The sequence below is a fragment of the Haliotis asinina genome, chromosome 9 (assembly GCF_037392515.1).
Source record: "Haliotis asinina isolate JCU_RB_2024 chromosome 9, JCU_Hal_asi_v2, whole genome shotgun sequence".
In the NCBI taxonomy this organism is placed as follows: domain Eukaryota; kingdom Metazoa; phylum Mollusca; class Gastropoda; order Lepetellida; family Haliotidae; genus Haliotis; species Haliotis asinina.
In genome coordinates, this window is record NC_090288.1 from 55,396,566 (window position 1) to 55,413,453 (window position 16,888).

At 36.9% G+C, this 16,888-nt stretch overlaps 1 protein-coding gene across 1 annotated transcript in view; it reads right to left on the bottom strand.

Moving 5' to 3' along the window:
* Positions 1–1,780: 1,780 nt before the first annotated feature.
* Positions 1,781–16,888, bottom strand: part of LOC137296037 (YY1-associated factor 2-like) — a 40,800-nt gene continuing 25,692 nt past the window's right edge. Inside the window, exon 4 of the mRNA XM_067827677.1 lies at positions 1,781–9,272. Coding sequence (XP_067683778.1) covers positions 9,047–9,272 — 226 coding nt within the window. The 3' untranslated portion in view covers positions 1,781–9,046. The remainder of the gene's footprint in view (positions 9,273–16,888) is intronic.

Below are 16,888 nucleotides of genomic sequence, written 5' to 3' on the forward strand. Positions count from 1 at the left end.
CTAGAGAGGAAGTAAGCAGTCATTAATCAGTCTTGCCTTAAGCCAGTTTACATTACCAGCAGACTGAGACACCTCGCCACATGGGTACTCTTCTTAGTGAGTTGGTGTTTTCAATGCTGCTTTGCGAAGTATTCCACTTTTATCATTGTTTTGTCTCCTTGATGTGGATTCCAAATCTGAATTGATGCAGGTTTAGGCGTTTGAAACTATTAAGAAATCCCCAAGTACAGGTATGTTACAGACTGGTTTGCCATGTAGATCTGTGCTCATGCTGTTGGTCACTGGATCATATTGTTCACACTCGTGTAGATCCACGGTTTTAAGCAACCCATGCTTGCCATGAAATGTGACTATGCTTGTCGTAAAAGGTGACTAACGAGATTGGGTGGTCAGGCTCGCTGATTTAGGGGACACGTCCTCGGTTCCGAGTTGTGCACATTGATGCTCATGCTGTTGATCACTGTATTGTCTGGTCTAGACTCTATTATGTATAGACTGCTGCCATATAGTTGGAATATTGCCGAGTGTGGCATAAAACTCAACTCATTCACTCATTACAGACCATTGCCATATACCTGGAACATAGCGGAGTGCAGCATAAAACTCATTCATTCATGTACCCAAGCAAAAGTGCAATGGGCTGCTGTAGCTGTTATGTTATAGATGTAGTTTCTGAACTGAAGGGTCTTCGGCTGGTTCTTGAAAGTGTCAAAAGAAGACAATAGTGTGGAATGAATGACAGAAGGTTCAAGAGAAACACAGCTCCACAACGAAAGAATCTTTGAGAAGAGATTTAAGGGTTCTCTGTGAGACTTTTAGAAGAGATAACACTAGTAACACTGGTAAATTTGGTCCAATAGGCAGTCACACAAGGCGCTAATTAAAACTGGATCACAGATGCAAATGGGCATTAGAAACCGAAAAGTGTATTGAGTTCTGGCATTAAGAATATGCAGTGTATGAAATCAGGCTCCACCAACCACCCAAGAGGGGGCTAGATTTCTGATGGATGGTCTAAATTTACAGGTAGCCAACCCAATGGTCTGGTAAAAATTGTAGAAAAAATGTTTCGGCACTATTCTTTGGATTGCCTACTCTGGTTAAATCCATTTTCGGCTGGTAACATTTTGAAGTTACGAGCTGTGATACCTGGCTGCTGTTTTTGCGAAAGCTTACTTCATACACTGGAATATGTAAAGAACAGTTGGCTTCCTCCATCTTCATGTGCAAAATATGCATTATGCCCGAAAACACACCTTAAATTCCCAAATCATCATCGAACTTATATCATGGTCTGATGTGGAAGACAAGAGAGTATAAGGTATTTCGCAGGATTCATTGTGGTCGATGTGACTAATGTCTACAATGTAAATGAAACCTATGAACATGGTATAGTAGTGACAAACCAAGAAACAATCAGATTTGCCAGAATTTAACATGCTGACCACCACCAAGAGTATACTTGTAATGTCAATTCTGGTCAAATTTATACAGTTATCTAGACGGAATTGTCTTCTAGCATTCTTTGTTACTGCCAGATGTTTGTTTCTTGTGCCCATTTGCCAACATGTAAAACATGTTTCAAAATTCCTCTGATATGGCTACAAGAAAATCTGTAGTGGCAAATTAGAGCAGAAATGACACAAGTATACTTGTAGCAGCAGTCAGCATGTTAAACATAAGAACATAGGTATTCAAGACATCTAAGGGATGAACCTCTTCATCAAAGACTGATGCTCCATGCTCCAAAATACACAAGAAGAAAGAACAAGCAACAAACCTATTTGTTCTCGTTTATTTACAATGACAAATGCTCACTGACATCTTATACAAAATGAACTTCCATCACACATAAGTTGTTCATAAAACAACCAGTCAACAAGACCAAGCAGATATCATTCCCATCATTTAAAAACAAATAAATATGCTCATAAATAGAAGCCACATCTATGTTTATCATAAGCAGCGCTCACACAGTAGAAGCGGCAAAAGTAGTCGAGACAACTGAGGGAACAGTGTCATCAGGTTTTTACCTACTATTATTATTCATTGGCCATGCCGAAGAGACCAAAGCTCATAACCAGAAAACCTAAAAATTATCGCCAAGGTCTTATTGAGGAAACAGATACTTCGAGGTAAGGGTGTAAGTGGTGAGGGGAGCAGAAAGGTACTGCACGTTAATCTCAATCAGGTCTCTACACAGTACAAGGTCCAGAACTTGTTTTGTTTTTTTTCCAAAGAATGGTCTGTTTCCTTTGCATGCACAATGCTGTTTGAACAATGTGTAGGATCAGTAATGGCTACTAGTTTACCTATGACAACGGAGTCCAAACTTACGTTTGTGTGGATTATGCTACATCATGAAAATGCGAAACAATACTTTATCTGGTCTTCTGAAGCTTGACTAGGAGTGCAGATACATTCATACCCCATGCCCCAGTATATCCCTAACTTATCAAATGTCAGTCCTGTACATCTGTATTTGTAGACTAATGCTTACTGGGCCTTCCAAACAAAACGAAACCCCTTCAATCAAAAGGTCATGGCAGTGAAGAGTACAGATTTGTTTGTGAAATGGTTGATAATTACATGTATGTTTATATTCCAGCTGGATGACTGGCGAGTTCATAAATGTGACTTGGTCAGACCAATAGGCAATACTATGAACAATGATCCACACCAGGCTCAGCAATATTCCAGCTGGATTAATATGGTGTGTTGATACCAGATTTAGACAGACCAATGAGTGATTTCATGAACAATAATGATCCATAATAATGATCCAAACTGCTTTCAACATTATTCCAGTAATTTCACACTAGGGTACTACAGAAATGGGCTCCACACTTTGTACATATGTTGGGAATCTCTCCTGGGCATTTAGCAGGATAATTGAAAGCACTAACCACTGAGCTACCCCCAACCTCCCGGCCATCTACATGCCTGTAGTAACGAGTGCAGCAAGTATCAGCATATCCATCAGCAACATCTGGTTACATGTGACAATGGCATTAAGACTGATTTAAGTTTGGTATTCAATTCAGCACACCACAATATTTCCAGCAATATGACAACTGTCTACAAATAACTGGGTTTGGACAATCCACCGATAGATAACAGGTGCATCAATCCATGCCGTGGGATACATTGATATGCATTAATCAAGATGGGTAACCTGGATCTTGGATCTTCAGCAGGAAACCTGTAAGAGTATATTCACATCTAATATTTAACAGAATGAGATCCTTTCAGTACAATTCTCCAGCATATCACACAGTGATTCTAGCCACTTGAAGAAATGTTTCTAAAATGTACAGATTACACACCAAAGAACAGAAGTAAAATCTTGTTCATCTCAAAGGCAATATTTCATTAACCTGTTTCAAAATGAAACCTGTGCCTGTCTGACCTTAGCTTCAGATTATAGTCAAACAAACATCTAAATTAACTTGGGGTTTATCCATAAAACAAGGTAAAAGTGTTCTTGGGGACTTCTAACACCTTCTCCATACATTTGTTGACTATCATCTGGAAGTGATAGTAACATTTTGAAAATAATCTGAATGACCAAATTATGACACACAACAGAATAATCAAGGGTCAAATACCTGTAAAATATATTTTACCATCTATTTTTGCCTGTTTCTTTAGTCATGAAAACAGCCTCCAGTCTCTTTAATGCTGATCAACATAAAGAAATCAGCTAGTCCCTCCATGACAAAATGTAGTTGCAGGCGAGACTACAGTATCGGAAAGGACCTATCAGGACAAATAAATGCAAGAACAGGAGAATGTAGACTTTGAAGAGACACGATACAATCAACAAGAGTGACTTCATTACATGATCACCTGTTCAGCAAGCCATACAAAATGCAGCAAAAAGCACTATACTTGTCCTTAAAGGGGAGCTACACCCAAGATACTAGTACATGGCATTCCCAGCATATGATTCATATGTTATAAGAAGTGCAATTACATTTGTCCTTAGAAGGTAAGGTTCAGGGTAAACGGCAGTCATTGCCAATGTCTTTGAAGTTCTCGAGAGAACTTAAAGGATAGCTATCTAGACTCCGGTTAAGAGGCAGTCCCAGCCAGTTTGTTTTAAGTACCAAAGAAACTAACATCTCTTGTCCTTAAAGGAAGCTGGCTGGACAGTTGATCAATGAACCTCTGACAGTACTATGCTTGAGTGCATATAAAGTTTTTATGATGCTGCAGGTCATATCTCAACTTCAATCTAAGCACTAATTACTTGTTTTAAGACTTGACAGTAACAGCTATGGACATGACAATGGGAGGAGTGAGGACATCACATAAAGCTGCATGATGAAATGAATATTCCTCTTATATTCCATTGGGTTGGAATGATTTGTATGCACACTGACACTTGATGCACAATGTTACAAACATGTACAGTATTTGCCGTATTACACTCCATGCTTCAGATAGCAACCCTACTGAGTAAACACAATATAATTCAATGGGCATATTTCAGTTTTCTTTCAGAAGTGCAAGTGCAGAAAGGGTTATAAAATATTATACTCTATCAAATGTTTGCATTTTACTGATATTTGGACAGAGATTTTGTTCATTATTGTGAGACACCTGAAAAAAAACAACAACAAAAAAAACCCCAATTTATGTCTAGTTTATGCCCTTCATTATTTTTGAGGTACCAAAGTGCTTATTACGACAAATACAGTCCGTTGAAATCTTCTTAACGGGTATCAACAAGTTATTTATTCTAACATCATTCCTCTGGGTTGTTACATCGGCCATTTGTCAAGTCAAACTGTTATTCTTTGCATAAAAATATATTCCCAAGGCCACAATAAAAAGATTTAGATTTTCATTCAAAAGTTGGGGTTGGCACTTTATTGTTTTCATCCACTTGGGGTATTTGGAACAATATCTGAGGTGTTTGGTAACAACATGGGGAGAAAATCCAATAAAAAATTCATTATGGCCTCATATAACAATAGTTCATTAAAACTAGCATCACCTTGGCATATACTAAGGGTTGCAGTGATACAGAAGGTCGGGTACTGCAAACCATAGTAGTCAGTACAAGGGTACAGTAAGAACAATATACAGTAATATGGAGATACAAAGGTTCAACAGACAGCGCCAAACAGGCACTCACTTCAAGGAATGAAGATGGTCCAATCAGCTACCTCCCCATGCTTATTATCTTTGAAAAACACTCCAAGAATTCAGTCACAGAATAAGAATCAAAGTTTTTGCAAGTTTAGTAATACAGAACATGAGTATGTAACAATACAAGAAACAGTATCAACTGACCTGGCTGCCCGCCTTGTCAGTTGGTTTTCGCTAAAGTGGCCATTAATTAGTCCTGCTGCCTGACAACATGATCTGTATCAAGTGATAGCATCGCTTCGGACACTCACTGAACACAGCATAACATATATTTGTGTTAACGACATATGACTTTGATTAAATTCCTACGAGCTGAAAACAAATCCTCAGGCCAAGCCTAGAGGGATGCATCAATACCTTTCTCCTATTATCCATAACGTCTGTTTAAGTGATACAAGGTCAACCTCCCAAGGCACGTCTACATAATCTGAGTATATCTCGTCTTACATTATACGACAAATGACTTACATATGTATATATATAGGAACATCCTTCACAATTGTCAATGGAGAATATCAGAGATCAAGACTTTTTTGCATGATATTTATTTTCAAGTGAAAACACTGAAAGAATTCTTGATACCTAAACTTATCTTCTGCTGTACAAGTTACCCTGACATAGTTGCGTAAATCTGCCAGCGAGTCAAATAAGCCCACAATAAATTTGGCAATTCCTAACATATGAGTTTAGTAAAGCTTATAGTAATATTTGCAGACATGTCGGCATTGTCAACCACATTATTGATAATGTGTTTTTCTCTTTATACAAAACTATATTTACCTTTGGAGATATTTTTTTATTACTTTCAAGCTGTACTGATATATGAAAAACACTTACTATGTTAATATCATCTCACAGTATAAGTATGGTAACTGAAACTTTCTTAAAAGAAACATGGTTCATGATATCACCAATCTGAAGAAATATTGTGCTTAATATCACCTTGCTGTAGCAATGTGGTTGATGTCGCTGCAATCACCTACATTAGAAACAGTAGATGATATCATCTAGCTGTAGAAATATGGTACTTGATATAACCTAGTTGCAGACAGAATTTTTCGTATCACACACATAGAGATATGGTTTTTGATATAACTTATTGGAAATAAGATTGCTGATATGACCTAGCTGAAGAAATATGGTCATTGATATTACCTAGTTGGTATAAGGCAATTGATATCTCCTAGTTGTGGAAATGTGTACTTGATATCACCCACTGATATTATTATTTTATGAGCATCTGTTTTTGTTGTGCCTTAGGCTAGTGACTGGAATGACACTGACAAGATGATGGCGTACATCCATGTACAGTAGAAACCAAGCATCAGACCATCAGAGAAACACGAGGCACACATACACAAACAATCTGATACACAAGATTTGCTGAAACTGATCACTTCATCAGCAGCTGAACAACATGGCAATATGCTAGTCTTGCCCATCAACATTAACAGACCTGTAAAAATTATTTGTTGATTACCATCCTGTCACACATTCAATTCATTTTCCATTTTTTAAATTTTGAACTTACATTCACGAGCCAAAATGACAATTCTGTCAAGTTTGGTTTTTAAGACATAAAGTGAATTGAAGGCATTTTTTTCAGGAGAGGAGGGTGATAATCTAAATAATTTCCCCAGCTGTATTTGATCTATGTACAAATAGCTAATAACTAAACTCCCATTGAAGCAGATAGAGTAACTCCGCAATACCAGGTACACTCCATCTAAAACTGTTACACAGCTACAAGTACAAATGGATAAAAATTGCACATTTGTAATATGAAGGGGCTCTCGTCTTGAAAGACAATTTGGAAACATTTACTCTCATATTTCCCAGGACGCATTTGATGATGTGACATTTGTGAGAAACACACTTCTCTGGGTGCATGGAACAGCTTAGAGTACAATCCTTACTCCAGGCATGATATATGAAATATTGATCTAAAATGCAGCCAAAAACATGGCAATAGTACAGCAACAAGTCAATAGAAGACATCAAAAACCAGCCTGATGCTACATAAGTTTGGATTCCTAAGATAGCTTGTTGAAAGACATTACAACCTCTATTCCATCGCATGAAATATATCCTTTTATTTGACCTGAAACTTTACTTTTTTCATCAACCTTTAACAAATGTACTTTCTGCACATAGAAGTCCGAGATGATTTTACAATATTCGACAAATATGCTCTACTTCGTTGAGAATGGTTCCCACAATCACATATATTTTTGTTTTGGCTATCAAAATGCAGAGTTATCATCAAGTTCCAGAATTTGTTTTTAGGAAGATATAAAATCATGTCTAAAACTACTATCCCATGTCATGTTGTAAAAGCATATTTGCAAGTCCCAAAAAATAAGTAAAACAGCATGAACAGATGTACATGTTGCCGGTTTACACATTACAGTGAGACTTCACCATTACCTTGATTTAAAAACTATCATAAAAGCAATGAAAATGACACACCAAACTCAACCTGTTTCCAGTAAACATCAAACTTTTATCCTTACCATACCCCTTTCTGGAGAACATGGTTTAACAAGTTTATTATAGATGATACTGATGTTCAGTTGATGTCATGGATAGATTATGGGATAATGACACTATATTTGTGACAAAGATGGTGAGGTTTCTGAGAGGTAACTGCCAAATGATCCCGATGGTGAATCTTGCAGAGGCAAATGAGACAAACATGACTATGTATCCAGTAACTTGCTGGTCTCTCAGATCAAAGTTGTCTTTCACAAGGAGTATGAATTGATGATGTTATTGAGTTTGAAGCAGAGATGATCAGATAAATATTTCCACATGCAGTGTTGAAACCTGCCTATAAAACTCAGTTCCTTGCAAAACAACAGTAGTGCAGTCTTGAAGGCTCCAGACCTACTTAAGTTTTGATAAATCCATGTGAATCCAATTTCAGCAAATTTCTGCTGCCTGTTTGATCATCCAATGAATCTGTTCCCTGACTGGTCACATGGCCTTGTTGTTGTCCACTGAAACTACAACACATTTACTTCATGTTCCAGTAAAAAACTGGGAAGACTTTCGTGGTTCACAGCCCACAAATTTGAAGATGGCACTCAGGATGTGCAATGCTAAGACTGACAATTCAAATATTGGAAAATATTGTCAGTGACCTCATTCACATTGTCAAAGAAAACAGATACATTGTCAACCTCTTCTGCAAATGATGTTCCAAAACAGTTGTGGTTCAACAGATGTGACCAGTGGTGCTGAAGTGCTCAACACAATCCTAGTTCTCATCATGATCTGTTGTTTCCGCTAATGATGTTCCATATACTGCCTGTTAACTATATAACATCCTTTTATTATCCAATCCTACAATCAGACACTCCTGTACTTTCATTCTTCCCTTTTCTGGGTGGTACAGGCTGCCTGTAAAGACCTAATGATTCAGCATACAACTCCATGTTGATTCAAGGTTCAAAATGGTCCGCTGTTTCAGTGAATGAAGATCAAATGTTTTCAACACCATGCTGATTTCCAGAATTCACTGGACATCTCTTTCAGCCAATGATGTTGCTGCAATTGTGAGTTTAACACCACCTACAAGCACTCAGTCAACAAATTTGAGCCAATGATGATACTGCATTTCTGTGTTCAACACCATCTACAAGCACTCATTGATCAACCCTTTCAGCCAATGATGTTACTGCTTTTCTATGTTCAACACCAAGTACAAGCACTCACTGGTCAACTCTTTCAGACAAAGAAGTGTTCTAACACTTCCATTTTTCATATCAATCAAGTAATAAAGTTCTCAAACAAAGCACAGGTCATCAATATTAGCCAAAGGAATCGATCTTCAGCTGCCATGAGCCAATCAAATCACTGATCCATTCCCAAACAATAGCCAATGAGATCAGTTGTTGCCATTTTCAGTTGGTGAGTCTTCGTCATTGGCATCGTGACTTGTGCTAGAAGAGTTAGTGTCACTGCTCGCATCCGAGCTATGGTTAGTATTTTCAGAGGAAGAAATATGTCCGTTCATTTTTGGCTGGTAGTCTGTGATGATGACTGTCACATTGTTCACCGTCACTGGGATGTGCTGGGCACTACTTCGATCAATGTTCCTTAACCTTGGAGGTCTGGAAGAAAGACATCATCATCAACATTCAATATATAACAGGGTTAGAAATGAAATTTCATGAAATTCGTCCTAAACATGTACTACAGAACAGCTGTCTACCGACAAGCAACACTGAAAGTCTTCATGGTGGTGTCAAACCTTTCTTAATTCTAGTTCAGAACTGGGAGTGAGTGAGTGAGTTTAGTTTTACTCCACACTCAGCAATATTTCAGCCATATGGTGGCGGTCTGTAAATAATTGAGTCTGAACCAGACACTCCAGTAATCAACAGTATGAGCACTGATTTGTGCAACTGGGAATATGTCTCAACCAAGTCGGAGAGCCTGACCATTTGATCCCGTTTGTCGTCTCTCACAACAAGCATGGGTTACTATTGAAGGGCAATATTCTCACCCGGACTTTCACGGGTTCTCAACTGAACTTGTAACATGTGTTCATTTCAATCACTGATTCAGTGGCCCAGTATTGCTGAGTCTATTAACAAGTTTGTTCATAATCATTTACTTTGGTTATACTTAGAATATATATAAATATATCAACACCTTTAAAAGTTTAGAATAGTTATTGTGAAATATAAAAACTTAATCAAGAGTGTTGATAAATCTCAAATAAAATACATATACACATTAAGAGATTCTATTTGTCAATTGAAATCATTCATCCTTCTTTCTCAGTCCATTATTCACCACACTCAGTGTCATCAGTGTAAAAACAACAGCTTATCAAAGAGATAAGTGATGTCATTTGCAAAGCATTGTGATGTAATTTCAATGAAGGATATATACTTGTTTGATCTCATCTAAGCAATATCTTTTGTGAGAACCAGGGCCTTTAATCTCAAAACATTTGCAGCCCTAAGAATGGGCTTAAGAAGTTTGTAGTACTACGAATGTTTTGAGAAATAGGGCCCTGTTTAGGTTAATAAAACTATCCACAAAAATGTGGAAAGACTTCAATCCAGTAGTGGTTTGGAAAATTGATAGTTAGATTATTGAAGAAAGATGTCAAAATGCTGGATGGCTTATTTTAACATGAAAATGGACACCAATTTCACAGGAAAGTCAGTTGCTCGATGGGTTATCCTCAGTCGAGAGCATCTTGAGAAAATTTCAGACTTATAATATCTATCTAAGAAACTATTAACGTTAGAAAGTAAATTATTAACTTTAAGAATTTACATTAAAAAATGTATCATTACAGTATCTGCAACAAAATATTATCAGTACATCATTCCCTCATTCTGACATACTTAGCAAATTACAATTTAAAATGGCTTGGATGCGGTCTATCATTCACTAAAATGGTGATTCTCGTGTGCTCTCTTTCCACATAACGGTCCCATGGAATCATCCAGGACATGGGTAAATACTAGTGGTGACTATTGACAGGGAACCAACTACTGTGATAGTGATGGTCTATTGCAATAGTTTGTTTGTTCCTCCCTGAATTGTCTTACTTCAGGTCATTTCCCAAATGAATGTATAGTTTATATGTAATAACAAAAAATAGAAGTAGGCTCATTTAGTAACTGACAAGAAACTTGAAACCCAGATTAAGTAAACAGTCAAACATAAACTCAATACAGCTGCAAGTTCACATTCAAACATCCTGAGTCCCTTTGCACTAACAGATCTTAGTCCTAAGCCAATCGTAAACCCTTAAAATCCCAATCTTATCGTGGCGTTATGATCGGCATACTGTTCCACTAACCAATCTTACGCAAGCCGATCGTAAAGTTAAGATCCAAAGTTGATCCTGGCTAACTTAGGATTGCTAAAATAAATTGTAAAGAGTAAAAAATGGCAACTTTCCTTACTGTACGTGATGAAGAAGAGCATGTATAATACTACATTAAATGTGTTAATCTCCTAAGTAAGTACTTTTGAAATAATCAAAAACATTCAAAGAACGAAAACACATGCCCTATATCCATGTATGATATGATATTGAACAAGGCTAAATGTAGATACTGATATTAGTTTCATGAAAAACAATGCCTGAACGATACGCAAAACATACATGATAATAGTGAAATCATAGTGAAAGAGTAATCAGAATGAAAAAGCGAATGTTTTTACTATTGTTCAACCGACCGTCACCTCAAAGAAATTGCCTAATATGTGCAACAATGTTCACATATGACATCAGTACCTCTGACCAATTTCTTACAAAATGGCGGCTTTGCTGACAAGGGTAAACAGGATTTTGTGAGCCTCTTCCCTTGATTCAAAGATCGTTTGTACATAAATATGAGATGTAAGTAATCAGAATGAATCTGACTATCTGTGTATCGTTACATGTTTTTATCGTTTTCATTGTACGTAAGAGGAGACACCAGAAATGACGATAATTACCGTTGTCATTCTGCGCGATTTTGCATCTGTCATGGCGTCACACAGCATAGAAACTTTGCCAATTTCTTATGAATTATGAAATCACTGCATTGCATACATTTTTAATTTCCTATATCTTGCTACAATGCTCTTTCAATGCATATTCTAAAGGTATTGAGCCATCATGGGTGGATGCAGGAATTTTGAAAGGAGAGGGTTCAGGGGGTTCGAACCCTTTGAGCCCCTCACTGGCTCTGCCAATACAGAACCCTCTGAAACAAGTCTTTCAAACACAGCATTTGTTTTCACACTCAGTATCTTTCATTTTGTTTTATCCAGACAGGTGGTACTGGTGACAAAGGCCACTTGTAATTTAATTTTAAAATGTACAGTCAATTCTGTGATGCATTTGTTGCAGCTGAATATGACATATGCTTGATGTAATAGGTGTCTCAATACCAGTCTTCTTGAAATGTGATTTTGTAAACAGTAAAACACTATCCACTATATGGCACAAAAGCGCACTTCGCCATCTGTGTAAGTGTATTTTCACAAACATCCCAACTAATTCAAGGTTCATCTGCAGCGTTTCAGATTTATCATTAGTGGTTTCATGAAAAATCAATATCAGTGATCATTAATATGTTATTTCTGAAATTCAATACTAGACTATGCAAAAAAGTGTCTCGATTTTGGCTTGGGACCGGCTACAATCGGCTTAAGGTCGGTTAGCAGAACAGGTTCACTTTTGGCAAAGCCACCTGTACAACTGGAGTAAGATTGGTCTTAGCTAAGATCGGTTAGTGGAACGAGACCCTGATCTTTGTGCTGCACATTTTCAATGAAAGTCAATTGCTAAACTATCGACAGTCACACATACTATAGATGCATCGATAGTTTCCCCTTCCATTATCAATTAATTGCTACTGGAGACTCAGCAATTATAATCCATCAATAACACAATGCATCAATACAGCCCTAGTAAATACAACACCGGTGAGTTTCTACACTTTTCACAACTACAAATCACATCAGGATAAGAGTGATAGCCTTAGCTCCAAATATATCCCTAACATATGTTCTCAAAAATTTTCTTATATATTCAGTATCAATTATTTCATTGGGGTATCAATATATTTTCGCTCCCATGGATTGTCTATTGTGTATTTCTGCACCAGTGTGAATATTTTAAGATTTATTCATCTTGTGCACTGTTTCATGCAACTTCTAATTTGTATATGTACCTCAAAATTGGACATGTCACATGTACTCAAAACAGCTACGTACGCATCAAATAAACAAGCTACTGTATTTCATTCATGCATTATTCATTCCAGTGTAGCCAGCATGTAGTCAGTGAAAATATGGTTAAGAAAATAACATGAAGTTCAAAAGGATATGTTGGGTAACGAACTGATTGATAGTTGTCTTAATGTTGTTTTTACATATTTTATGCAAATATGCAGTTAGTCTGCACCTCTTGATGCCATATATTTGTCTGTTACATTAATAAGATGTATTGCAGATTTAAAGATGGATAACTGTTGTACTTGTTGACGAGGGTAAGATATGTGCTGCTCTTTGAACAGCCACCTCAATGAAGTGGAGTCTTACAGTCTGTGTTCTTATAAAGGTATACTCATATACTGAACAGCAAAGTAATGCAACTCTGGCTTTTTGTCAAGTTTTTTAATAGAAAACATAAACATGAACACTTACTTACTTGAGATTTCATTTTTTTTAAAACTGGTGTTTCTTTAGCTATTCAGTATATATTGAACATAGCCACTTATAAGTGATTTTTTTAAAAATTCAGAATTTTCTTAAGTACCACATAACCTTCCTGTCTTTATTGTTCTGTAAGCTCATGCTTAAAGTTGAAAGAATTAACTTGATATGAACCCTTATCAACACTACTTAAACATATACTCTTTAGTGGACAAAATTGGAAACCTGCTGGACTTAAAATGTCTCAATTCATGTGCCCCTCACAGCTTGAAACTCCATACATGAAACCTGTACCAATGCATATTCATGCACACACGATCCTAACATTTTAGACAATTAAATGCTGTCATTCTAATGAATTATCTTGTAAATGATTTACAAGGATGACATGGCTGCCACAGAGGCCATATTTGAAATCCTGAATTCACAATGGTAATGAATTATCTTGTAAACAATTCTCAAGGATGTTATGGCTGCCTCAAAGGCCATTTTTGCAATCTCAAGTTCACAATGGTATGAACTTGTAAATGATTCTCAAGGGTCTTATGGCCGCCTCAAAGGCCATTTTTTAAATTCCCAGTTCACAATGGTATGAACTTGTAAATGATTCTCAAGGACATGGCTTCCTCGAAGGCCATTTCTGATATCCGGAGTTCACAATGGTATGACCTTGCAAATGATTCTCACGCGTGCCTAAAAGGCCATTTTTCAAATCCAAGTTCATAATGGTATGACTTTGTAAGTGATCCAAAGGCCGTTTTAGAAAATCCTGACTTCACAAATGTAATGAATGATCTTAGAAATGATTCACAATGATGATATGGCTACCACTAGGGCCATTTTTAAAATCCTGAGTTCACTATGGTAATATCTGATCTTTAAATGATTGGCTGACTGGCTGCCTGAAAGGCCATAATTTTGAATTCCCAAGTTGACAAGGACAGACAATGAAGGATAGATGGACTGAAGATGACTGACGACAACACCACGACATACTCACCTTCAGTCCAGGTGAGCTACAACATAGTTCAGCCAAATTTTACATTGGGAGATCAAGTTTTGAGTTCTAAATATGCATGACGATCATCTTTTCACATAATTTTATGAAAAGTTATGAACAACTTCTTTGTCTGGTTTTTCATGAAAGTAAATGATATAACTACATTGTTTGGTGATTTCCACTGAAGGACAACAGCACCATTTCTTTATTTCAACACAACCATAAGATGAGTTTATTTCTATGATAGGACAAGAACACCATTAAATTATTCCCTTACAAATATTTTCCATGCAACAGATTTATATTGTTGTAAGAACCATAGAAAATTTCTAATTTAGGGCACCAACACTATTAGATTATTTCTATGCAAGCACAACCACACTATTAGATTATTTCTATGCAAGCACAACCACACTATTAGATTATTTCTATGCTAGTACAATCACTCTATTAGATTATTCCATAACTACATAACTGTCCAGAAACTGTTCATGGTAAAGAAATCATACGCAATATGCTGTGTCTTACATTTCATCAAAATTATCACACACAGAATTTTTTAAAATGGTATACCAGTTTAATAAATTACAGCATTTACTCCTACACATTAAATTTCCCTTTATCCATCTGACTTTTCTTTATTGCATCAATTTTAATTTGTTACATGCTGGATGGAGTTCTATCCAATAAATCTGTGTAGGAGTAAGTCATTCTTCACACTTCATCCAATCAGGAAACTTTGTTAATCTCTTGTCATTTACACTTATGCACCATCAAACAGTTCAATCTTGGCCCATAAAGTTTTTCTTCTGACAAAGGCACAAACTAATTGTCATCTAACCGGGCCATATTTCTGAGCCTGGAGCAGCAGCTGGACACCATGCTGGATTACAAATTGAAGCAGTCAATATATTTCCGTGAGTATTAACAGTGACAAGATTAGCCTGTTTGTGGACTGGGCACAACAGCAGACACACTGCTAGGGTGGGCTGGATAAACAGTAAGGGGGATCTCAAGGTAGTCATACCTTAGATTAGCACAACCCTGTCAAGAGTGCCCACAATCACCCTGGGCCCCCTCAGCCAATACATGTTGGTGGCTTTTGTCAGCCTATTCACAGTCCTCAACCCAGCGTTAATTCACCTTTCAATAGCCGGTCAGGTAATTGGTTCGCTATTGCAGATCACCATGTATTGAAAGCTGAGGACCTTGTCCTGTCGAACACCTTTGTGTGATTATCCTTACTCCTACTATGTCCTTCCACAGATGTTCAGACTGGGTTCTGTCTAGTAATGATGTATAGACTCGCCACCCACCTTGGCTGCTCATATTGCTGTCAAGGGTATTCAAAAGACATGTTGAGAGGTCAAAAGAATGCTTGCCGTTCCAGTCAAATCATTGAATGAGCATGTTATTCACTGACTGCTTCTGTCTGTACTTAATCAATATCTATGGTCAATTAGATTCGGAGTGACACCTCAACTGGACTTACAAGATCTGGTGTTTTAAGCAAACAACAAAGGATTCCTGTTCCACAAGAGAAATGTAAATAGAGACATGATCGTGTCCGATCTTTCCAACTACCCACTCAGTACTGTCTAGTGGCATTTTTATATGGATCATTGAAATGTTTCAAAAACACTTTCTGTAAACATCAACATAAACTTACACAAAACAATCTGTAATTCAAGATAAATGTCTTCTGAAAAAGTACTTTTTTGTATCAGTTACAATAATGTTTTGGAAACTCAAAATACAAATATGGTATGCTATCATGGATAAAAGCAGAAAACTCAAGACAGTGGGTGTTTTAGAGAAATGTTCTTTCTTTTTGTCATAATTTGTAAAAATTATAACTTTGCAGAAATCTTTTTCAAATCATTACATACACCTGACATCAATATGCAAGCAGTAAAACAAAAGCCTGGCTACTTCTAGGGTCAGGAAAAACTATTCCATTATGGGACATAGCCAATTTTCAAATATAGCAAAAAACATTCTTGATTAGTAAATGTGGATTGAGAGACACTCGGTACACAAAAATTGTAAAACAGATATAGTGCAATCATTGCTACTTAGCCATATTTTTTCAAAACTTGTTGACAAATATCCTCACTTAAAATCATAAGGTCTGAAAATACAGAAATGACAAAAGTAGACAAGGGTACTTTGCAGGAGCAATAGGTTTTAGTTAGACACCTGCAGGTATTGAGAATTTTTTATGAAAATGTCTCTAGTCTGAAAATCTCTTTACTTCATTAACCTCTTTCTTTTCTTCCCTGAAACTTGACGCAGAAGTTATAATAAAATGCTTGTCGTAACTGGCCTGATGCAGACAGTACACCAGGAGCAGAAGGCACCTTTAACTCATAACTGACAAACCAAATTTGTACAAGATCCTTGAAGAACCACTTAACCATTCGGTCAATACAAGCTGATGACGGCAGACACCCCATTTAGACACCTTTCCCCCCTGCTAGCTATTTGCTCTCACAAGCAAGAGCTTTGCAAGTGTTTACACTCCATATTGTCCGGTAAACTTCTTTTTGCTCA